Source organism: Dermacentor silvarum, chromosome 2 (genome assembly GCF_013339745.2).
Source record: "Dermacentor silvarum isolate Dsil-2018 chromosome 2, BIME_Dsil_1.4, whole genome shotgun sequence".
Classification (NCBI taxonomy): domain Eukaryota; kingdom Metazoa; phylum Arthropoda; class Arachnida; order Ixodida; family Ixodidae; genus Dermacentor; species Dermacentor silvarum.
In genome coordinates this window covers 162,314,121-162,338,301 of record NC_051155.1, presented here as the reverse complement: position 1 = coordinate 162,338,301, position 24,181 = coordinate 162,314,121, and the positions used below count along the sequence as shown (strand labels likewise).

General features: G+C 43.7%; 2 protein-coding genes across 17 annotated transcripts in view; one reads left to right on the top strand and one right to left on the bottom strand.

Annotated features, from left to right (window-relative positions):
* The window catches only part of LOC119441988 (uncharacterized), a 37,924-nt gene extending 29,220 nt beyond the window's left edge, over positions 1-8,704 (top strand). For all 3 annotated transcript variants that reach the window (XM_049661789.1, XM_049661792.1, XM_049661790.1), the window contains exons 13-14: positions 4,094-4,181; positions 8,479-8,704. In XM_049661789.1, coding sequence (XP_049517746.1) covers positions 4,094-4,181; positions 8,479-8,583 — 193 coding nt within the window. In that variant the 3' untranslated portion in view covers positions 8,584-8,704. The remainder of the gene's footprint in view (positions 1-4,093; positions 4,182-8,478) is intronic.
* The window catches only part of LOC119441987 (phospholipid-transporting ATPase ID), a 161,489-nt gene continuing 146,003 nt past the window's right edge, over positions 8,696-24,181 (bottom strand). For all 14 annotated transcript variants that reach the window (XM_049661776.1, XM_037706671.2, XM_049661778.1 and 11 more), the window contains 2 exons: positions 23,044-23,289; positions 8,696-15,534 (listed from right to left, as the gene is read on the bottom strand). In XM_049661776.1, the coding sequence (XP_049517733.1) occupies positions 15,010-15,534; positions 23,044-23,289 (771 nt within the window). In that variant the 3' untranslated portion in view covers positions 8,696-15,009. The remainder of the gene's footprint in view (positions 15,535-23,043; positions 23,290-24,181) is intronic.

Sequence of the window (24,181 nt, the reverse complement as noted above, 5' to 3'; positions counted from 1 at the left end):
AGCGAAAGCGCGCTATCACGGAGGGCGAACGCAAGGCGGAAAGCAAACGCGACCGTCCCGCGAAAGGCCGTTGGGGTATGGGAGGGAGGGAGGCGGGGCGGCGCTGTGCTCCGCCAAAGGCGTATCTTACCACTCAATCTCCCACGCGAAAGCAAGAAACGGGAAGAGGGGGGGAGGGGGGGGGGGGGCAGCTTCTCCTCTGCCAACAACTTCTCTGCCCGGCGGTCGCCCGCACCGTCTCTTATCTCCACACGGCTCTGACCTTTGTATGGGCCCTGTGCATTTGCCGCTTAGTTTCCGTTGAAGAGATAGATCGCGCGAACTTGCGCTTGCTGCCAGCGTTTTGACAGTCGTTGGCTGCGGTCATTCACTGTGATCTATTCATGTTTGCTTGTGTGCGCTGACACCACGATTGTTAATTCAGTTAGTAAGCCAATGTGTCCAAGTTTATGCAGCCGATAAAACTACTATCCCTACTCCGAATAGCGCTCTACTAATTTGCTGTCGCAATCGATGCTTCGCCTTTCGGGCGAAACTGCGACATTTTTTCAAAGGCAACAGATCGCAGCAATTTTTTTTAGAAATACCGACAGTGTATAGGACGGATGCCCCATCATATGATGTCATCAAGTACTGGCATCAATAGTTTATATGTGGACAGAACTTAGTCGAAACGGCATTGACTCCCAGTTGACATTATTCAGCCATTGATGGGGATTGACACTGTAACAAAAGTGGAGGCTGTCATTTGAAAGGTAGCTTCCTAATGATTCAAGAACTAACTAGTTCAGGATATCAGGATTAGTGTAGGCTCCTTAGGAAATATGATTCAGGAACATTGGCACATGCAAGAGGTGTTAGAGCGTTGGGTTGCTTGCTTGCCTTCTACAAGGAGGACCGTGTGACTTTCAGCCCTCAACTTTTGGCCATGTGCCTTAAAAAACAAGTTGACTTTTTTTTGTAAGACTAAGCATGGGTTTTTGTAGACTAAACACGGGTTCATCATAGTGACCCAGTGCCTTCTAAATCCTAGTTTAAACGATAGAAGCACTATGACTCTTCCCCCCTCCGCAACGCCAGGGCATGTGTGCAAGGTGATGCTGAAAGTTTTTTGGAACCAGCAAGAAGTGGCAGATTTTCTGCCGAAAGGTATCACCGTAATGGGGACCTTTTGTGCTAACCTGCTGACAAAGCTGGGGGAAGCCATGAAAATAGACAGCCGTGACATGCTATCAAAAGCTGTCCTGCTCTTGCAAGAGAATGCTCCTGCTCACAACTCTCCTATTCGATTCGGTCTTTGAATAGAATAGTCACTATTCGTAAATGCAAATATTTTTTCCCAATACTTTCAGAATATTTCAAAACGTCAACTGCTTCCAAATAAACATCAAATTGGAGAAAATGTACGGTAAGTTTTCACCCCCATAGACATAGAAAATGAGAACTTGCGTAGCGGAGCAGGCTATGTCACTTGGATAGCCAGCCATACTTTACAGGCTTTACTGCAATCATTTGGACTCTGAAGAGTCCTCTGCATGCGAAGGAACTACGTGCTTGGCCATAATGTTCCATTTGTGCTTTTTATAAACAATGCTTCGTAACATACTATGTAATGACAGAAACTTGCTAACCTTAAGAATACTGGGATGTCAGCATTGTTTTATAATATAATTGTCATAATGGCTGTTCATTATTTGAAAACTAGCCGATATTCGATTCGCTTCGCTTCTGGCGCTAATCGATTCATATTCCATTCGATCTCAACAATCGCTATTTGCACACCCCTAGCACGCTCCCATGAATATCGGAGCGTGCTAGGGGTGTGCAATCTTGCGCTCTCGCTAATCTTGCGCCCTCCGATTTTCACCTTCTTGCATCTATGAAGTTATATTTGAAAGCAGGCAGTTCCCTGATGATATGGCCATCGCCCAAGCGAGGCCATGGTTCCTAGGCCAACCTGAGAAATCCAGGAGGGCCATCCACATCTGCATAAAATGCTGGCACAAGTGTGTGGCTCTTGGTGGCAGCTATTTAGAAGACAAATAATTGTGCCAGCTTTCGTGCTCCTCAGCCCACAGAAAGTGGGTCAGGGGAAGTCTTTATTGAACGCCCCTTATGTCATTTACATGTGATTGCATGTTTGGCCTCTGTAGGCAACTGTAGAATTGAATCTGGGAGTGCTCCAGGAATGTCTGTTTCGTAAGAAACTGGAGACCAGCAGTAGTATAGGACACGTCTTCAAAATATGGCGTGATTCCATTAATGTACTGTGCATCATTTTCCTACTAAGCTTTCAATTCTAAATGTTATATCATGGCACGTTTTGGCCATATTTGGCCCTTGCACGAACCATAAATTGTCATCATCAATGTTATATGAATGTTCACAAGTCATCAGTGTATGTTGTGGCAGATTTGAACCCTTTAAATAAGAAAGGCTGGGCCTAGAAAGTTTTTATTGCTTTATTTCTTGTTCATATTGCACAAATACATAACAAATGAAATATTAAAAAAAGTTTCTCCAAAACTAAGCGAGATACAGTAGGCCAAAAATATTCTTTACCTGCCAGTTCAAGATAAATGTATGGTCCAAGACTGGTGTTCGGTACTTGCTTTGAAAAGATCAGTGTTTGTTTTTGGGATGCACCTCTGTGGAAATGAAAAAAATAAGAGCTTGCTTAAACAAGGTAAACAATTTTCGCAGTGGTGAGAATACCACCACCACATACGCTAAGAAGAGACCGACGAAGCCTGCAGGTTTTGTTGCCAAAACATTTGCTGTTGCTGCTCATGGTTGACATTTTTCTAATTCCACTGTTGAGCAGGTAGATAAATATGGGTAAATTTATACGCACAGACTAATATTGTTCTTGGATTTGTCTAACTTTTCATTTTTTTTTTAGGTCAACAATATTGTCGAGCTGCCAGTTAAAGGATTAAAAGGACACTAAGGGCAAATACTAAGTAGACGTGGAATGCTAAAATACCATTCCAGGAACCTCGTAGCACTTGTTTTGTGCCAAAATATGACTTAGTTTACCTGAAAATTGCATCTTAAAGGTCCGTGTACCTTTAGCGCAATTCAAATCGCTCGCCCTTAAGTGGGGGAGTGGTGACGTTGCATATGCGATCACTGCCCTTTACTGCCGTCGGTGAGTAAAATGCCGCCAGACAGATGGCGCTATGGTTTTCTGTGCAAAATGCAAACATGCGGCCATGGATAAACTGAACCAAGACAGAGCATTGGATTTGCTGCTGCAGCTGCTCTTGGTCAAATGATGTGGACCTTTCGGGAATACCACGACATCACATGGACATGGCATTCTCTGCTACTTGCAGTGTGCGTGCGTTTTGTGACCCAGCAATACCAGCGCAGCACTTTGTGATAACGAAACTACTGAAACGCGAAAGCGCGGGCAGTGCAGAGTGTAGAAAACGAAACCTTTCGACCGCCCGTGTCGTTTTCAAAGGTAGCGTCAATTAGTATTTTTCTAAATATCAAATAGACCTGGACAAGTAGCATTTTATTTCGTCTTATATTTCAATACAATGATCTTTTTATTACAAGTGGTTAAGTGTTAGTGACAGAATTATAATGAGGAGTGTGTTTGTCATCAGGCTATTACTTGAGTGTCCCGGGGAAGTCTCCAATTGTGTTTTGCATTTACCTCAATTTCTTAATTACTAATGCTCAGTTCCCACCTTAGACGTTCTTGAGCACTAATCTATCACTTTAGCTTGCCTTTAGTGTCCTGTCCCTTTAAGGATGCGTATTGTGAAACTGGTGCCATTGTCAGGATTCCTTTTGAATAGAGTCCTTGAGCATTCATTGGCTTCCAACTCCACAGTGACCGTGTATGTGCTGAGTATTGGTGCTGAGTATTGATCAGAAAGTTAACTATTTATCTTATTTTTAATCACCACAAAATACTTGACATTGGCTGCGACAGTTAGGTAGATAATGTGTTGCTAAAGAAACAACCTATCTTTGGGAAGTAGTCAAAGCATTTGCTGACAAACCTGGTCTATTTACTGCCTTACTGAGTGCCTAGCTTTTAAGCCAGTGCAAAACACGTTCCTCTTTCCTGCTGCAGAGAAACCTTGGAACGTATGAAGGCAGACGTTAAACAACGCTTGGATGAGGCCATCAAGAACTTGCCCGCAGAAATGGTGGCTGGAAAGGCAAGCACATCTGACTGATGCAAGCGCGCTTCTTTCAAAAGTGCAGTCTTTATGGAGAAGTGTCAGTGTTCCTGCCACTGTTGTTGTAATGTACTATGCAAGAGACAAAGGCAAAAAAAAAAAAAAAAAATCCGAGGACACCTAAGCAATTCTTATGAGTTGTGAATGCAAAAGCATTCCAATTGTCCAATTGAATGCCATTTAGGGGTCCTTCGAGTTATGAACTACTCACGGGCAAGCCAGCGCATTGAGATGCTTGGCGCATTTTGATTTGGCCTTTCCGAGGTGCAGTTAGAATGCCAGCGAGAGCTTGCGCGGACAAGGAATGCGCATATAACACAGGCTTCTGAGAGCGAGGGTGACGTGGCACCGTGGTGATGCCCTCTCCCCTCACGCAACACCTGGCGTGCTGGTGTTCTGTTTCGTCTGCTCTGCTCCATCGAGGCATGCTCGTGCCATGGCGTCTCAGCCAATGGGAACTTGTCGAGGTGCGCTCGTGACATGGCATCGCAGACACTGAAAATTTTGGCTGCTACAGGCGCCGGACGCAGACTATTTTGCTCAATGAGCCATTTGACGCTTTTGCATCAAAAGAAACGGGACAGCTTTGGTGTTTTTATATCGGATGTGAGATTACCAACACGGCAGTTGTATTAGGATTCATAGTTTTTGAGTGTACTAGGAGTATGAATGGAGTGGCCATATTGAAAAAATAAATAATTTATCAAGAATAATAAGAAAATTTAATATTTGCGGAGCTTTCAGCAATCTTTCGCGCTTAATAGTAGGAGATGCGAGCATTTATTTGGAAAGTATGTCGGCAAGACCATGCAACAGCATAGGTGTGCTTCTGGAAGTTTCTTGGCTCTTCACCGCCTTGCGACTCTGTACCTTGCCTCGAAGACTCTGTACATGCCTGCAATAGCAGCATAGCAATTCAAGTGGTAAAATTAATTTTTTCACTTTGCTCGAAAACAGAGGTACCTTGTTTTTCACTACTCCTTGACACTGCCACTGAGGGGGAAAATATTTTAGAAGTGGTGACTGCGGTGAAATGGAAGTGTCTGTGTAGGTGAGGATGGGATGAAATAATGTCCGGTTTTGTAAGTTGTGGCCACCAGTCCTGCACTGTCTTCCAAAGTGGAAGTCGTGGTGGTTGAGATCTTGAAAGCAGTACCTTGTGTCAGTAGCGCACCCAGGATCTCTGCCAGGGGGGGGGGGGGGGTTGACAGTTTGCCAATACCATCTAAACAGCACTACTTTCGATTTCTTCACGGGAAATTGTCAAAAAAATGCGCTTTTTGCGAGTGCGCAGACGATTGCGCGTCTTACATCTTAATTGCAGTACTCAAATGCGTAAGGAAAGAAAACGGGTTAAACAAAAGGGGGGGTTTAGTCGGCCTCAGGGGGGGGGGTTACAACCCCAGAATCCCCCCCCCCCCCCGTAGGTGCGCCACTGCCTGGTGTTTATTAACTTGGAAGCATTCTAGCGGGAAAACCGCTAAATTGGGAACACTGCTGCCTAGCGTGAGGATGCGGATTTAATTCCTGGTCACGGTGTCCGTGTTAGAGTGGGGGCAGAATGCAAAAGTGTTTGTGTGCTTAGAAAAGTGGTTGTGTACTTAGATTTTAGTGCACTTAAAAGAACCTCATGTGGGCAACCCTCACTGCGGTGTTCCTCATAGCTTATGTTTCTTAGTGACATTTCCAATTTCTCATTTTCGCTGCAGGCACTTGAAAAGACCTCCGCACGTTTTTTGGTCACTAGTTTTTTTTTTTTTGTTTTTTTGGTCACTAGTTTTTTTTTGTTTTTTTGGTCACTAGTTTACTTCAACTATGTCTCCACAGTCAGCACCGCACTGTGCAGAGCTTTCGGACAAGAGGTTCTGGTGTCTTGGATATCTTATTGTACTTGCATTTTCTTAACGGGCACGTCTAGCACCACGGTTGTATTCTGTTGCCATCTTTTGAAATAAGGCAGTTAGCATCAGTATTTGCCTGGTCAATCGAACAATAGCAGTAATTAAGCCACTGTCATGTTACCACACAAACCATTGGTAGTTAGAATTCATAATCAGTGGACTGGTGTCACTGTCTGCCAGAGAGCACACTGCAGCTGCTGTATGTGCTATTTGTCTTGTTTACCATGTGTGGCAAGTTGCAACAGCAGCTTACATTTACTATGAGTTTTTTTTTTTTACTTGGTCCCATAGGTAAATGTACATTTAGGTACTCATTATTGTGCAGACACAGTGCCGACAGGGTTTCTTTATCTTTCATTTAAGGCCATAAAGAGTGGAAACAGACTATGATTTTCAATTGTCCTCGTCAGAGGTGATTTCCATCTTTGCTGCTGCAATTTCTGAAAATTCCCTCCAATCGTGCAGAGGCCTCCTAAAATTTCGGCTTAATATTCCCACCTGTAAGAGGGGAACTCTTTGCTTGGAGCATCTGTGAAAAAGAGCAGCTGTGCAAAGAGCCTTGTGGTGGCTTTGTCACACCACTAGCCAAACTTGGAAATGATTCCTGGAAGCAAAAAAAAAAAAAAAAAAAAAAACCTGAAATCTGTAAATGTGGCCAGAGTTTACGTCCTTGTACAGTAGTAGCTTATCGTCTTGAGCCGTGGTAAGCTGAGCAGCACCGCTGCTGATAAATTGAGGGGCTCTGCTGGCTAGAATAAAATGCCAAGTGGGGGAGAAAAAAAAATGTAAACATTTTGTTTACATTTTCAAACAGATTTTTTTTTTTCAAGAGAATTTTAATGAACATATGCACTGCACCGAGTTCACACAGTTGTAATATATTTTCGAAACCTGGCAGTGCCCTGGTGTGTTGCAAGAATCCTACAAATCAAAATTCAATACAGTAGACTTCATATGGCTTCATTCAACTTGACTAAGGATAATTTGATTTTTCGGTTCATTCGATCTCGACCGAAGGTTCCGGCTGGTGCCCGTGCATTTATTTGGGCCCAAACTTTTCTTATTTCGATCCTAAAATTGGCTTTCACCGGATAACTAGAACTTGATTAGTTAGTACGCACGCGCCTGTCCTCTGTGGTGACCCCAATACGACTGTTAATGGCAGCGTCTTGTCTCGGCGGAGCATAGGGGACAGTAAATGCGTTGAACACAAGTCACCTCCCGTCAAACGCCTATTTTCAGCCTGCCCTAGGAAGATTTTCAAGCAATAGCTGTATTTCGCAGAGTCTGATTATGGTATTTCCGTCATTCTAAGACTTGCCTCCTTCTTTTAACATTGGGCCGGAAATTGCCTGCGCAATGCAATTAGACACCATACCACAACCACCTTCGCGGCGTTTGCATGCTTTACTGCATAACACTTATGTATTGCGGTGAAGTTGACTTAAGGAAATTGGCCGCCATTTTGCATTTTTCTTGCTAAAAAATCATGTGCCCGTTAATTTCTACTTTGTTTGGGAGCTTTAATGTAATTTCTACTTTAGTTTACTACTTTGGACACATAGAAAGTGGGCGCGCATTTGATTCGGGGGCGTGTCAGAATCGGGGGAAAATACTGCCAAACAAATCGCGGTGTTCTGGCGTTTTTTTCTGCATCTTGTTTAATTCGACCCCCGGATAATTCGATCAGTTTAGTCGGTCCCGTCAGGGTCTAGTTAACGGAAGTCGACTGTACTGCATGCTCCCATCAGCGTTGCCCATTAATTAGTGATTATCGCTGTTAAAATTCATGTCGTGATGATGCAGTCATTTTATTAACTCCAGCAAGGTTGACCATTTCTTAAAAAAAGGCTTGTTTTTAATCTTGCTACTTTCACTTCCTACAGGAAAGTGCCTGCAAGTTATTTGAATGTTGCAACCATATCAAGTGACAGAATATGAAGCCACAGAAAACATAGGGGGAAGTTAATTGTTATGTTTAATTGAAATGAAGGAATAATCAGTCAAAGGGGGGGAATTGAAAGTGAACAAAAAGATAACTTACCACAGGTGGTGACCGAAGCCACATGGTGTGTGATGCTTTATCAATTAAGCTACTGTGGTGCCATCTCTCCAGCTACTTTACGGTTGCAACTAAAAAACGAAAAAAGCCCTTATTCTTTTTGACTGTTGCTGTTATTAAAGAGCATGTAATGTGTAACGGGCAGCCTGTGATAGCTTGGCATGCTTGTCATGCCAAGCAAGTGCTTACACAAGTATTATTTAGCTAACTTGTTAGGATTGGAATGCATGTAATCATTTGAGAGATGCATCAGAATTATGCTGCTGCTCTGGTGCATACTGGCACCCAATGCTTTGGCTCTGATCTTTTTCAGGGTGTGAAGACAACAACCAGTATCACGAGGCCACAAGTCAATGTGGAAGACTTCATTGATAGACTTTCAGCTGCCTTCAGAAACCGTAGCAGCAGACATAACTGATCATAACTGTTGTTCTTCTTATGAGAAAAGTATTTTCCTATGCCATCTGTGTAAGAAGCCCTGCCTACTGAAGTGTTCATAGCCGGTGCAAAGAAAAGGACAATACAAAAACTTGCTTTTCCTTGTGTTGTTTACTTGCAGAAATACCATGATGTGTTGTGCACAAGCCCAACAAAGCCACCAGCACAGATACAGGTTTCGCTCCACACGTCACCTCTCAGTAGTCCACACCGGGTAATGAGGTCACACAAGCGCAAGCCTTGGTACAATGAACATTTCCCACTAGCGGCACTCACTAAGGCACTCCATTGTTGCAAGACAGGACACAGGATGGAACTGTTGGTGGCAAAGAAAAAATTCACTTCCAATAAAATATTGCAAAGCTTAGCCATCAACACGGCACAGCGATAACAAATGTAAACTGTACTGCCTGGCCTTGCATTCCTGAAGACAAGGTCCGATGTTTGAGTTGCCCATTGAAAGCAGGAAAAGGTGTCCAACTATTCATCTGCCCTGCTTGTAGGGTTTATGCTGCAGCAAGCTGCAGCATAAGTTAGTCTTAGCAGGTATGTATATGTTTTATCGGAATACATGCCAATTCTGACCTTTCATAACTCTGTCCGAACCGCAATGTGCTGAAAGGTTCTCAGTTTCTTGGTATTCTGTTGACACTAATGCTAAAACATATGCATACTGGTTAAAACTCAGCCTTCCAGTTTCTCTACTATTACCCAACTTTTCTATATTTCCGAGGACCACTATTTTAATCCTTGACAATCCAGACTTTGCAAATGTTAGCAAACCAGCCGACTGTTACCGGTTTTAGTGCTGAATGACAAAGCTGTTGTCCCCTCCTGTTGCAACCATGCACAGACCGAGGTTCTAAAATCTGTTACTGTTCCACCACATTCACTCCGTAGAGGGGCCTGCATCTACTGTCTGATATGTGGCCTTGAATCCACTATATTCCTCCTCCTGTTGCACGGTTGACCGAACTACAATCTCCATTGAAAACGGTAGCCTTTAAGAAGCACAGGTTGGATGGAAAGGGTAGGTTACTTCGCAAACACTGCAGGCTTGCAAGCCTGCAGCCAGCAGTACTTAACCGAGCAACGTTTGGTTCCATTGCTCACACGATATGGTCAGTTAAGCCATGCAAAGCTCACCGAGGCAGCAAATGTATGGTAACAAGGCATCCTTTTGGACTTCGGTTGCATGCCTCTTGCAGTGTTCTTACCACCTGGACCAAAAGCCTTCCTGGAGCTTTGTAAAAATGCTGCATTTTTATCTGGATTTTCGTCTTGCAAAGTTATACATACAAACAGCAGACATTCTCCTCTGGAGGTTGCTCACTAATCCCTGACAAAACAAGGGCCATGTTCACTAGCTGCGTGCATATGGCGATTTGAAAAATGGCTCCAAGAAAAATAGACTAATATCCCAGGGTTGAATGCAACAAGGTGCACCATTCAACGTTAAAAGGTGCTCTTGCTAGGTCTGATGTGCAATGCAACAGGATGCACAAAATGCAAATTTTCAACAAGTTACAACAGTGTGTACGATCCCGGCTACCTTGTGGATGCCGTGGATAGCGTTGTATTCAGGGCCACAACAATCGCTAAATGAGACCAGATTAGAGCTGCGTGCATTTCCTGTTAAAAGAAGTACAGACACAACTTTTAATGCCCAAATCCAGATCTCCTGGCCTGACATGAATGGGGTCAAGAGAAGTGCCCCCGAAATATTGTACTGTATTAGACTTTAGTACCACTTCCAACATCATATAAAAATAACAGCGGTACCTGTTGGCACCATGAAATGTAAAACTTGTCCACGTCCCACATTATTCAATTCTGAGAGACTGCATTTACAGACTGTGCAAGTCTTTTTCAACAATTCATACATGCATCCTGTTCCTAGCCCTTTTTTGAACATAGACACAGAAGGCAGCAACTGTTTCCGATAACAAAATATTGCATTATTGACAGTGAAAGAATACAATCTGAACTTATGTGATCTATAAAAATGCTGCAAATAGTAAATATTGCTTGTGAATGAGCTACCTTGTAAATGTTTCAGAGCAAAAGCGACAGAAAAAAGGTGTCTGTACTTCTTCAATGCTTGGTCTGCAACACAAGGCATTTAGTCTTACCTTGATAAAACGAACATGGATATAACGAAGTAAATCCTAAATATTTCTCGCCTATATCGGCATGTAACGAAGGTACTTTCATCTTAGATGCGACTTCGTTTGATGACAAACTTGCTGCACTTAGTCATTAAGGAGAAAAGAATGTTGGATTCATCTTGAAACCATGGGGCAGTGTGACCTAGTGCGAGGTAAGCAAAATGCCCAAACAAATTTTTTGAGGAGCTTGCATTCATTGCTGACATCTAAGGCAACACCAACACTACCAAAGATGACAATGACAGGTAATAAAACAGGGCACAGTATAGAGTGCTTCAGGGGCACGAAGCTTGTGGTCATTATTCATATAGAGGCGTCCTGAAATTAACTGAAGCAGAGAAATTGGATAAAACATGTTTTTTTAACATTGCTCGACAAGTAGAATTTCTGTTACTACTGGTCATAAAGTCAGAATTGGCCCTCAGGTCCTGGCATAACCACATTTCTCCACTAATTTGAACAAATGGGCCAACGAAAAAATTCAAGCTGACAAACCAACCCGTCATGTAAAAGTCATGCCAAGAGCACATTTTGGCACGCTTGGGAAAGTGTGTTGATGGTTTGCAAAACTTCCAAGACAGCATTTCGGCACAGCGCAAATTTCTTCAAGGCAGCAAGCCCCTTTCTAGGATGAGAGTCAATTGCAGTGCGGTATGTTCGAGTACCTGGTTGCTCAGTGCTAATACTTGTATTGTGCTAAAAGACAGGCATGCGATCTTGTCAGCACTCTTGAAACAGCACCCCCATATCTCTAGATGAGCCTTGATTTGACAAAGCGTAGGACAATATGGCCCATTGTCTGAAGTAGACATTGCATTTCAATAGTTCTCCTTGGCAATTTTCAGCAATGAAGGGTTGCTTGAAAGATGTGTCCCCAGTCTACTGCCTTCGAGTAGAGTAGATGCTGATGAAGCTTGGTAGTCAAATTGTTTTAGTAACAAAATGTTTATGCAAGAATTGCTGAGATGTATTATTGAAGCACAGCGACCACTTCAGACGCGTACAGCATTGTGTTCCACTCTCTCGGACTGGAGAAATGTATGAGAATATGGGTATAAGTGCATTGGTTGCAGCATACACATATTGGGACAATGCATACATCCGCTGCACATCAAAAGCAGCCAGTGCTGCATCAAAATTTTGGTTGAATTCCCTCGCTGTTGCTGCCACAGGTAGAATTTTTTTCTGTCCAGGAAAGTTGACTGCAACATTTTCAAAGAGTCCATTACCATGTTCACATGATTTGTAAGGTGCGTTCGGCAGTCTCCGGATCTTGCCGACAAAATAGTGTGTGTTTTCAAGCCTCTGGGAAATTCGAATCGGCAGGTCGCAGTTATGTTTGGCGTTTGTAAACAACAGAAGCATGACAAAAGCATAAGCTGTGCACTGTGTGTCTTCCATTTTATAATCGTGCTCATGTTTTAGAATTTTTCAGTGTGTAAACTAGCTTGGTAGTTACAAAGTGCTCAGGTCTTTCAGGTTATCCATTCGGGTAGGTCGGGCGATCTGCGTGACCAATGCATGCAGAAGGTCCAGTGACAAAATGTGACCGTCATATTGTAATCTGTCAATTTCTTCAAGAAATCTCTTTCTTGAGGGTTATAATGCATAAAACCAGGATATAAAATTAAGGCTGTGATGTGGTAGCACGTGTTGCTCTCTGCTGACCGTACTAACGCACCATGTGCACTTACGTAAATGGACAGTTTCATTTACAGTCCTAATCTGAGACTCCAGTAGACTTTCCAACTGAGTAAATGCACTCTAGCATTCACTGTCTGTGCAGCCATAACAATGCCCCCTTTTATTTCATCAGTTTCTTCTTTAAACAATTTCTTTGCTCCACTTGCGCTCTTGGATTTCCAATATTTTCCTACTTTCAATGTAATCTGTAGAACACACATTGGCATCACACTTTTGTACTTTGCTGACAATGTTCTTTGCAACATGAATATTCTTTTAATGTGCCATGGTAGAATGAATCAAAACTGTGGTGTTTCCCTCTAGTCTTTAAAGAGACTAGTAAATGCATCGCTGGTTTCCCCCTGCCTTATATTCTAAAAGGAGTCGCTTGGGACAGTGTACAAAAATTACTGCAGATTTGTAATGTCTTTCTTCACACATCATCATCATCATCACTAGTACTGATATCTAGTGTCCTCCTAATGATTATGTTTTGCACCAGATAAAGTGTTTGTTGGCAGGTACAATGCAGTTTCATTGGCCTGCTTTGGATCAGCTACCTGTGCCAGCAGCTCTACAAGGACGTGCTAAGCCATTTCACAAAAGGCCGCACTGAAACAAGATGAAGAAATTAAAAGTCTAAATTCCAGCAGAGGTCACACTGGAAGCCTCACTTTTCTGCATACAACACAAGCCATACAAAGCTCTTTTCACCATGCAGCACTTGCTCAAAGTTAGCCGTTCCAAGTCTCTCGACCAAGTAGGCGTAGTCAGCCTCACAAACACTCCGCATACATTTTCTAATGATCATGTTGATTATACAAGGTTGTTGTGACAATAAACAAATGGGAACAAAATGAGCACTATCAGCACAGCTCGACAGCACCAACCACCTGATCGGCGTAGACTTTCGAGTTGGTATAATGTCACCGGTATAGTGGCATGGCAACATCAGCAAATGAACGTAAATGACGCCATGTCACGACTTTCCATCATATCCTTCTCATTCACATGTCACTTGTTACCATGCGTAATTGGTGGTACAGTGAAAAGACATACTTAACTGGTAATTTTGGAAACAGGAAATAGTTCCTTATTATGTTTTAATATGATAATGAGTTCATTTTCTTCACACTCTTTCATAAGAAATAATAGATGCAGCTCTTGACATTCACAATTGGGTAAATTCTTTGATCCTTCAAGCACAGTCGTCGTCACCATTCAGCACATTCATCACAAGAAAGAGGTACCTTCAGAAGGCTTGCACCTGCAACTTGGCTGCTAGAATAATTAACAGCATCACTCGGGACGTTACAGCACAAAACAGAACTTTTCAGACACGTGCACACAATCTGGTTGCTACAGTGACTGATAAGCAAGTGTAAAACCATTGGGACAGAAAATAAGAAAAAAATAACATGTATATAACAGCTTAAAAAAAGAAATCCACATTGTATAATGTATAACAAAGAAATAAATAACATGGTAAGCTTTCCTTCCCACCTTTTTCAATGATGCATAGAAAAAAAGAAGACAGTTTTTGCCAAGTGCAAAACTGCACACAGTAAAAATCATCAAAGCATCGTGGCAGTAAAGCGTCACACATCAGTGCACATTACTAGTAGTAGTCTGCAGGATAACCCCATTAAATCCCAAGTTCCCTTATAAAAATGCTGGCAAGTTTGCTCTCTTCAAAAATATCCTCTTGATATTGCCATCTGAACCTGTACAAAATGATGCCTGAAAACGGAGAGCCAACGTGCCAAGAAAAAAAGAAAAAGGGGTACAAACTACAGCAAGAAACAAAACATTTGATCAACCTCTGCAGTAGCAAAATGTAAGCACTGAACTTCTAATCAAAATTCCAGTTTTCAAAACGCTCGCGAGTATTTGATTTTTTGCAAGCAATGCAAGCATTGCGACAGTACGCAACAAGCTCTATAGGCACAGAAAGGAAACGAAAGCGTTTCTGTCAAATGTAGCTTACTGCTCACCTTGTAGTGGTCTGGTTCATTACATGACAAATTCAAGCTCTCTTGCCGGTAACAATGTGTTAAGACTGAACAGCGATAAGCATATAACAGGCAGGGAGGTAGGTTTTTCTGACAGTACAGCAGTGGAAACAACAGTGACAAAGCAAGAAGATTCGTCACTTGCGCTAAAGCGGTATTGGTATGCAGTTGCGCAATATTTGGATGCCGAGTAGGCCAACACTGCCCACATGTGCCAAAGACAGCACCACCACCACCACGAGCTAGCAGAGTGCATGCTGCGGTAATTTCATCACAGTCACAACAGCAGCGAGGCCATCGCAATCACGACCGCACAACTCCAGCACCTGCGCCATGCGCGGCCAGGACGCACCAAACAGAAGGGGGCTTCCTGGGGCATCGTATTAAGGCCCTGACCGGCACATCTGCACTGATGCGCAAGAACAGATCAGGTTGCAACGGGTAGACACTGTGTCAAAGCACGAGAACTGCTTGCCGGTGCATTCCACTGTTCTTGCAAAGCACAAATGCAAGGGGAAAACCCCACACCACACGAGTCACTCCTCACACCAACGGCGGGGACCTTGTGTCGTCTGGCTGATTAGGCAATGTGGGAGGGACATGGAGAGAGTTGCTCCAGTTGCCACCGGAGCGCGCACGCCGCATTATTTTCCCACTCATGATGAGTCTGCCAAAGCCTTCCTGGTGTGCGAAGGCGTAGCCCGAACGCACCGAACGACGCCGGCTTCCCTGCCGCACACTTGTGGCGCGGCCTAGTCCGCTCTCTGGTGCACCTTCACGGCGCAGTCGGCGCGCCCGCCGCTGCTTGAGCCGCACGCGGTCCGAGAGCGTGGGGAAGACGTCCGTGTAGAAGAAGCGGAATGCAATCACAGGCAGCAGCAGTACGGCAACCGTGAGGAATGCCACAAACCAGAACTGTGCCGAGCCAAGTGTCATGCGCAGAGAGCCGAGGAACTGGTTACCCACAAAGTCAGAATTGATGAGCAACGTCATAGCCAGGTAGAATGCCACAGACCCCCAGATGACAATGTGGTTGAACACAGTCCAGTACGATGTGTCCAGAGCAATCTGCATGGGAAAAGACAGTTGAGACAGCTAATCTTTTCAGCTGCACTTGACTTCCTCCTAAATATTTATGAAGGTACATGCACGTACACCCAACATATTTTAAGTTTCACGTGCATGCGCAACCTTCGAAGTGCCCTCACAGCATCAGAAAATTTTTTTTCAGAAATAAATGTGACCAGGAAGCAAGTCAACTAGGCTAGCAGAGACGACAGGATGCTTTTTACAGTGCATGAAACTCACACTGACTTTTTGAAACACATTTAAGACTTGTGAACCAGAATCCTCACCTAGCTTATGGCCTGCAGTCAACTGCCACGTTCAGTGTCACGTCTGCTTTTCAAATATCATATCGAGATGAAGTGTCATTTTATGAAGCAAAAAACGAAAGATAATTACGTGTACTTAAGAATTTGTATGACCTTGTGGCTTTTCACATTAAATAATAAACAAGAGCTTGTAATGTAATCGATAATTGGCAAAGAATGACAGGATGAACACTAAATGCAGCAATGACACTGTCTTAACAGCACAGTTAGGGCAACAAAAATGCAGCTGCCTCTAGATGGTTTCATGCCTGCCTGTATCATGCCTGAAGAAATAATGTGTAGCACACTTTGGAAGCAGTTTGATTCTAAAGGAAACATTATAAAAGCACACAAAGAAAAAAAAAAGAAAGAAGAAAGACCTCCTAGGTCCTCATTTTGTGGTGCACAGCTTGCACTGCTTGGTGCATTGGCTTTCTATTGCGCCAAGTGCACTGTAGAATCTGTCAATGAGGAGGTTCAGGTGAAAAGCTGTGGAAAGCTTATTCACCTTATTGCGAGTGGTTTCAGTGAGGAAACCCATAATACAACAAAGGCTATTTGTCTTTGAAATCCAGTGGAAAGCTATTAGGAACCAACGGAAAGTTATTTCAAATATGATGGAAATTCCATGTCATCAAATAACAGAATAAAGAAAAAATAAAAATAAATGAGAACTCTGCTCCCTGGCAGTTTAAGCCAGAGCCAAAATGCCCAGGTGGCTGGGTGCGCTAACTGTAAGGCCATCACCCGATGTTGGTAATTTGTTTAAGATGTGGAACATGCATCATGGAGCCACTGAAGTAAATGTCAAATCAAATCAAAATCAAATTATGGGGTTTAAAGTGCCAAAGCAACACCTGGGCTTGTGAGGGACACCATTGTAAAGGACTCTGAATTAATTTTGACCACATGGGCTTCTCTAAGGGGAGACAAAAGAAAAAAAAATGGTTTTGCTGTATTAGCACTTGTGCAATACCATATAAGCCAATTTTGCAAACATGAGAGAGTTGGTAAGCCAGAAAGGACACAAAAATGAAAGATGGGTGGCAACACCACCTTGAAGTTCATGTGCCAGCTTGCCGTGACCGTCATGGATTTTGACCACGTCTACTTGGGACTAGTTAATTTTATCAGTAAAGATGACTGTGTTGCATACTAAAGGGGCACAGGCAGAACTAGCAAGTTTTTATCATTTTTACTGTGCCACAATGCACAAAAAATTACAAAATACTACAGTTAAACCTGCTTATAACGAACCTCCATATAACGAATTCCTGGATATAACGAAGTTTTTCTATTCCCTGCCGTTACTCCATACAAGCACATGTATTTGAGACCTCTACGAAACAAAGTGACAGAGGGAGACCCCCTCGAAATAACGAATTTTCCCCGCCGACAACCTAGAGATTTCGCCCCAAATTTTGTCATTTTTGCGCGGGCAGCTACCGGAAGCACCTTCTCCGCCGCGACGGAATGCGAAGCGGCGGAGTCGCGCTTGGTGCGCTCGAATTCACGGCGACTGTGAGGCGAGAGCGAGCGCACGTGTGCGTGCATGCAAGCGTGCGCGACGCGGGGCTGCATCCCTCGACCCGGCGATCTTGCCGCCGCGGGCGTGACTTTTCCCCCTCCCTTCATTCAAGCCTGATCCCGCCGCTTGCTGCAGCTGGCCTAGCCCGCCAAGCCGGCACTCTCCTTTTCCTGTTGAGGTTGCCGAAGGGAAAAAAAAAAAAAAAAAAAAAATCTTTTTCTTTTTTTTCAGCGCGCTGGCAGCGCCACTTTTTGGTTACTGTGCAAGTATCTGCGCTTCACTTCACTAACATGACACTAGGTGACACTATACGACGCTACGACGCCATCGTGTCGCTTGCTGTTCGTTTTCGACGCCTCGCACTTGTGCGAAACAACACGCATCCACGCATCCAATACCTGGTGTGACATTCCAAGGATGAGTGCCTCGACGAAGAAACACAAGATATTGACCTTGTCTGCAGTTCACTTTAATATAAGCCCGCGTGGGGGCGCACTTTCTCCACATCGCAGATCGCTTTCAAGATACGGTGGCCGCCACCGAAGTAAACGCCTCCCTTTCTCGCCTTCCCCGCCGTGCCTAGCACGGAAGCACGCTTCCGCCCCCCCCCCTTCTCCCTCGCGCGCACGAGATTGAGTCGGCTGACCCCCACAAGCTTTCACTCGCACACAGCGTACAGTGCGCGGCGACGATGTTGCCGTGTTTGGACTTTACACGGAACCTCAAAGTGACGTCCACGGTGACAGCACAAATGCGCTTCACAATAAAATGTGCTTCTGAGTGGTTACTACTCCGACGGCGACAGCGAATTCGCACCCCCTACCGGTAGCTTCTCCGTGTTACCGGGAACTTATCTCGAAGGCCATGCTTTTGTGCGTGGCAATTAGCAACAGCTGTATGAGCAGGAAATACGTCATGGTGGCCATGTTGTAAGTTCACTATCGCTGGACAGTGGCAACTGTCGACCGGGCGTCGCAACTCGAGAATTGAACGTTTGCACACATGAGATTTTGCCGATTTTGTGCCTGTGCGTGTAGAGCAAGAAAAATAGTGCGCACTAACCGTTTGGTGGGCAATGAGAGACTACGGCTTAAGTGGTCAGCCAATACATGGCGTTCAATGGAGACTGGGTGGGGGAATCTTCGCGACTACGTTTAAACCGCAATTACGCATTAAGAAGGTACGTATTAACGAGGTTAGACTGTGCTATACTTCGTATAGCTGTCTGCTAATTTGCTGTCGCAATCGATGCTTCGCCTTTCGGGCACAACTGGGACTTTTTTTGTTCATCACAACTTTAGTGTATTGGGAGTAAATCTTGAGCGATAGTACATACGGTAAACGTTTATTTTTCAAATCACCTGCACATAACGAAATCCTCTTTATAACGAAGTTTTTCGGGAATTTGTCAATTTCGTTATATCCAGGTTTAACTGTACTTTCAAATCTGTGACATTACACCTATGTACCGTGCAGTGCTTTTGGCACGAAATTCGAAAACTGTAAGTTTGGCCTGCATTCTTTTTTCCCCATAGTTTTATTGTTCTGAGCTTTACTAGATTTTACTTACACGAGGCAGGCTTATAGTAGCTACTCAATGAAGCCTCGAACTGCGCTCAGAATGCTATGCAAAATAATGCAACCACTGGTGGCTGACTATGAACACATCTACAGTCACTGACCAATTTTTCGGTCACGGGCAATGCCGTGAAAATGGGCAAATAATCAGGTAGCTTGAAAAAGCAATTGCGACAGTAAAACCACTTTCATTGTTTTTTAGAGCACCTACACAGCAGAATATTTGTTTACAGACTTTTACACAATGTTGCGCTTTATAAAAATAAAGTATACTTGAAATTTAATGATGGCCTGAGGCCGCAGGTGCGTTTTGTGTTAACCCATCACAAAGCCCAATGTGTGACGCGGGTTGTCGCGAAGTGCAGAGGCTGCACACGTCTGACCTTGATTCTTGCCACTGTCAGTGCTACACAAAATCAGTCTGGAGCTTTATTGGCTTTATGCCAATATGGCAAGCTTATGTTATTCTGTTCAGCAAACGCACACACAAAATTGGTAGGCATTCATGGTAGTAGTTGGCTGATCGTCCGTGGATCCAAACTCCGCTTATCGCATATGGACGTGAGTCCAGCCCGTGCACGTGGTCTCATGCTCGATCGCCGATGTGGTACAAACATTTTAAAGGCTAACTTCCCGCAATGGCTTGCTTGCCCACCACACCCACCGGCTAGGCATAGCCAATGCCGCTGCACCGGAGTAGGCAACCAAAGTTGCATGTTGGGTTCTGAGTGCGGGATATGGTGATGATACTGCCATTGTTGGCAGGTCAGCTAGTGCCATCTAATAGCGGCTTGCAGACGTTAGCCAGCATGCAGGTATGTGTGTGACCCTTAGTGAAACGTTTTTTTTTCAAAATTTTTGCACTTCGAATGAAGATGCGGGCCTTACATGAGTAAATATGGTAATTGACTTCTTGCCATGAAATTAACAGAGATAAAGTTTTGAAATAATACTTTATCAGTATAAAATAGAGATGGGCAAATATCAACTTTTTCTAATATGAATTGAATATAAATAGTAACTGTCAAATATCAAATTGAATTTCAGATAATGAAATGCAGACGCATATATTTACAGCAGGAATATTACGCCCGAACTGATTAGTGCTAAAAGGACAGCGAAATATCGGGGAAATGATCAGAAGTTGCGGAAAAAAAAAGAAAACTGCTAAAGGACTTGTGTGCCGTAGAGACATATAAAAAGGCCCACTGCAATGAAAACGTCTAGTTGTAGCATAAGTGATAAAACTGCTATATGGCTATAGAGCGCCAGAAACACTAAATGACAGACTACAAGCAAAAATAACAGGTTGTCATACAGACTTCTGCTGCGAAACCCAAAATAAAAAAATTGGAAATGCTCGCCTTTAAGAGTGGAATGCGATAGCGTTATCGAGCCCCGTTTGCATCGCATTTTTTTCTTTATGTGTAGGCTTCACTGCAACACACAACGTGGGAAAGCCGGCTTCACTTTTAAACACAAATTCATTGCTGGGAAGACATTTTTCCAGGAGCACAGGAGCAACATAGGCCGTCTTATATCAAAATGTGAAGGCTCTAGGACCTTTTTTTAAATGCGAAGCATTTCTTGGTGAACATTTGCCACTTTGACAGTACGTAGGTACGTACGTAGGTACGTACGTAGGTAGGTAGGTACGTACGTAGGTACGTACGTACGTACGTACGTACGTACACCCACCCACCCACCTACCTACCTACCTACCTACCTACGTCTTCGTGCTCTCACGGCTGTTTCGTTAACTTGGTATGTTCCAAAATTGGCATATTATGACAAGAGTATATGAGGAACATAAATGATAGGTCATGACTTGAATGCCATGATATGCGTGTCATGTAGGTCATGAAACGGCCGCCTAAAATGACAATGATCCAGCGAAAAAAGATTAACACTCAAAAACCACTGAAATGGGTTTGGACGAGGGTACTAAGTGAAGGAAACACTAAAGGATGATGGTAGAAGTCATAGTCATGAGCATGACTCAGCAAAAGTGACAGTGACTCAGCGAAAAAAGATTAACACTCAAAAAACAACTGGAATGGGTTCGGACGTGGGCACTAAGTGAAGGAAATACTAAAGGATGATGGTAGTAGTCATACTCATGAGCATGACTAAGGCTTTCGCCTTAAGGTCTCTTAGGCGTAGCTAAAGGGACTCCTGAGGACTCACGACATGAATGTCATGACATGCATGTCATTTAGGTCATGAAATAGCCGCTTACGTCTTGGTGCTCTAGAGGTCGTTTCATATATTTGTAGTCTCCCCACACACTGCTTCGCATAACACCTATTCCCACAGGGCGTGGGATATGCCGGCTTTCTTATTACTTTATTAATTGTTTGCTGTTGCCCCGAGGCGCATGTATGTACAAAACGCATCAGGCAGGCTAAGTCCCAGTTTGACCTGCCGAGGATGCGAGCGCCATCTGGATGGTGCTTTAGCAAGTAAACCACCCGGGCGCGCCGCTGTTTTATGGTAGAAATGCTGGAAAAGGGGTTTGTTCCTCGTAACAGAATTATGTTTTCTCGTACATTCAAATTACAATCCGACGCTATCATGTCTGCAGGTTGTGGTTAAGTCCTACTTTATGATTTTCTGACAGATATTACTTTGAGAAATTCGATTCTTGTTCACTAATGCCTTGCGGCACATGGAGGGACAGCACGGTCGGGGTGGTTCGGGATGATTTTCTTGGCCGGGCAACGCCCCCGACACCGATGCCAACACCGGATTTTCTGAAACACAGGGCCCTTAACGCTAAGGCATTAAAGCTTGCATTACCCATTGTGTTTGTGTAATGATTCGAAAAGCTTTGTTATTGTTTCAATTCTGACAATTCGTGATACTTTGTTTAGCAGATGGAGAACAGTAACCAGACTTTAACAGTTGGTTGTTGTGAAATATTTGGTTGGTTTTGATTATTCAAAAATACCGAATATTTATTTTTCAAATATGAATACGAATAGCTTGTGTTTAATATATTCAACTCGTATTCGAAACTTCGAATATTCACCCACCCATAGTATAAAATTATTTGGTGTTTCTCTTTATAGTGACCCTCTAACAATCTAAGTACACAGGTTTTTCTGCATTCCACCCCCATCGGAATGGAGCAGTCGCAGCCGAGAATCCAACTCTCCACCTTGTTCTCAGCAGAAGAATGCCGTAGCTACTGAGCCACTGTGGCATGTGAAGTAAATGTAACGTGTTCGTGTGGTTTGGAGGCAATAGCAAGGCCACTGAGAGCAACTACCCAGGCCATTAAGAACATGGCTGCAGCTCTGTTGTGCTGTGCTCTAGGGGTACAGTGGACGTGACCTAGAACCCTGGACCGTGAGCATGACAAGAATCAGCTTAGCTTTAAGCACTCACTGGCCTAACATTTCTGGAACAGGGCAACAATAAGTGCTGATGAAATATGTCAGAAAGCTGCACTGTGGTCTACAAGGGAAACCATAGCAATCTGCATTAAGTATCACCACTTGGGATTTCTTAAAACACACCTAAATCTATAACATCTATGTTTTTATTGCAACAGCATTTCTATGGACGCTCGAAGCACATTTGTGCTCTCAGCGTTGTCGTGTTGTCATGCTATCTGCGGTGCATGTGCGGCCCGCGCGTGGAGGATTAGAAGGCCTCCAGAGACGCAAAGTGTGTGTGACTCCAAAAGCAATGAAGCCAAGTGGACGCACCTTCACGCTCCACTCAATCGGCTCTGCCAGAGGCAGGGCGGCGTTCTGGCTTCCCCTGCTGGCATGAGCGTAGTGTGCACACACATTAGCATTCCTGCTGAGAAGCTGTGTGCATACCAAGGTGAGGTGAACGTCAAGCTAAATTTGTGTAGTTCTTTCTGTGGATGCTGACGAACTCTGACTGTTTTCCTGACTGCTAAACTTAGCTATTGCTTTCAATGCTTTGCCTTCGGGTGAAACTTACAATTATTTTTCGCTCTGCTTCCATTGGAATGTGGCAATGACGGTAACCAGGCCGGAAACGAACCGATGACCTCATGTTTTGTAAATGGGTGCCCGTGGATGGTTATGAGAAAAATGTAGTGGGTTCAGAGTATGCTGTTACCTGGGCGTTCACAACAATGACGAGGATGGTGGAAACTGCGGTGCCTAGTAGCTGATGCCCATCCAAGTTGACTCCGTCGGGTGCAATGCTGTTGCTGAAGGCACCGTAGGGGATGAAGAAAAGCACGAAGGAGGAGATCACTCCATGTGCGACACTTTTCAAGAATTCCACCTTGTTGAAGAGTAGGTTCAGATGGCCCGGCGTGAACAGCTTAGGATAGCGCATGGAGTTCACATCATTGACATCCTGGGAAAAAAAAAAAAAAAAAACAAGGCAAGCCATCTTGCAATTAGCGAAGGTTTGTCAAACAACATGTTTCATCATTCCCTAGTCTTAGCACACAAGCCTTTGCATCCACTGGTCAGACCGAGCAGTTTCATCAATTGCTGGTCACCTAGCTATGCTTGGCCAGACCTGACCGTTCCAGACCAGACTTTTTCTACCAACTCCAAGCATGCCTTTCCTTGTGTCCTAATGTTGTGGCCAGTTCACTATCCACAATTCTGGCACAGCTGAGATTTCAAGGCCTATTTTCAGGGCCACATAGATAATAAATTTAATCGCTGCATTTCATATTAGAAACTAGAACATCAGAGAGTTTGCACAGTGAAAAATGGCAGTTATATTCCGTTTAACATACTTTGTTCATCCAGGCATATAATAAATTTATACATTAAATAACGCAATAAGAACATAAATGTGCAAAAGCAATAGGTGTGTTTGTGGATGCACTTATCCATATTCATTGTGAGCATCTACAGCTGGCAGTTAGAACTGGGAAAGATACATTTTTAAGCTCAACGAAATTTATATATAACGAGAATTCAAACAGAATATATTGAAAGCTGCTTTCCCAAGTTCGTAACCACAGAAAGAAGGTTGCATTATATTAACATGAATGCAGTGCTTTGGGATTTGCTACAACTAATACAGTTCCTGAAGTAAGCAACTTGTGAGCACCGCAGCCTCAGCCATTCACTGGTCAGTCATTACAACATGCAACAAGCAAAAAGCGTATCCACTTGTTCATTTCAGCTGTGAACTGTGCCATCAAGTACATAAGTGTGCACTTGAATGCTTTTCCAACAGCACACTGACACGGTGAAGCTGTGGCTGAAACTAGTGTCTGCATCTTTGT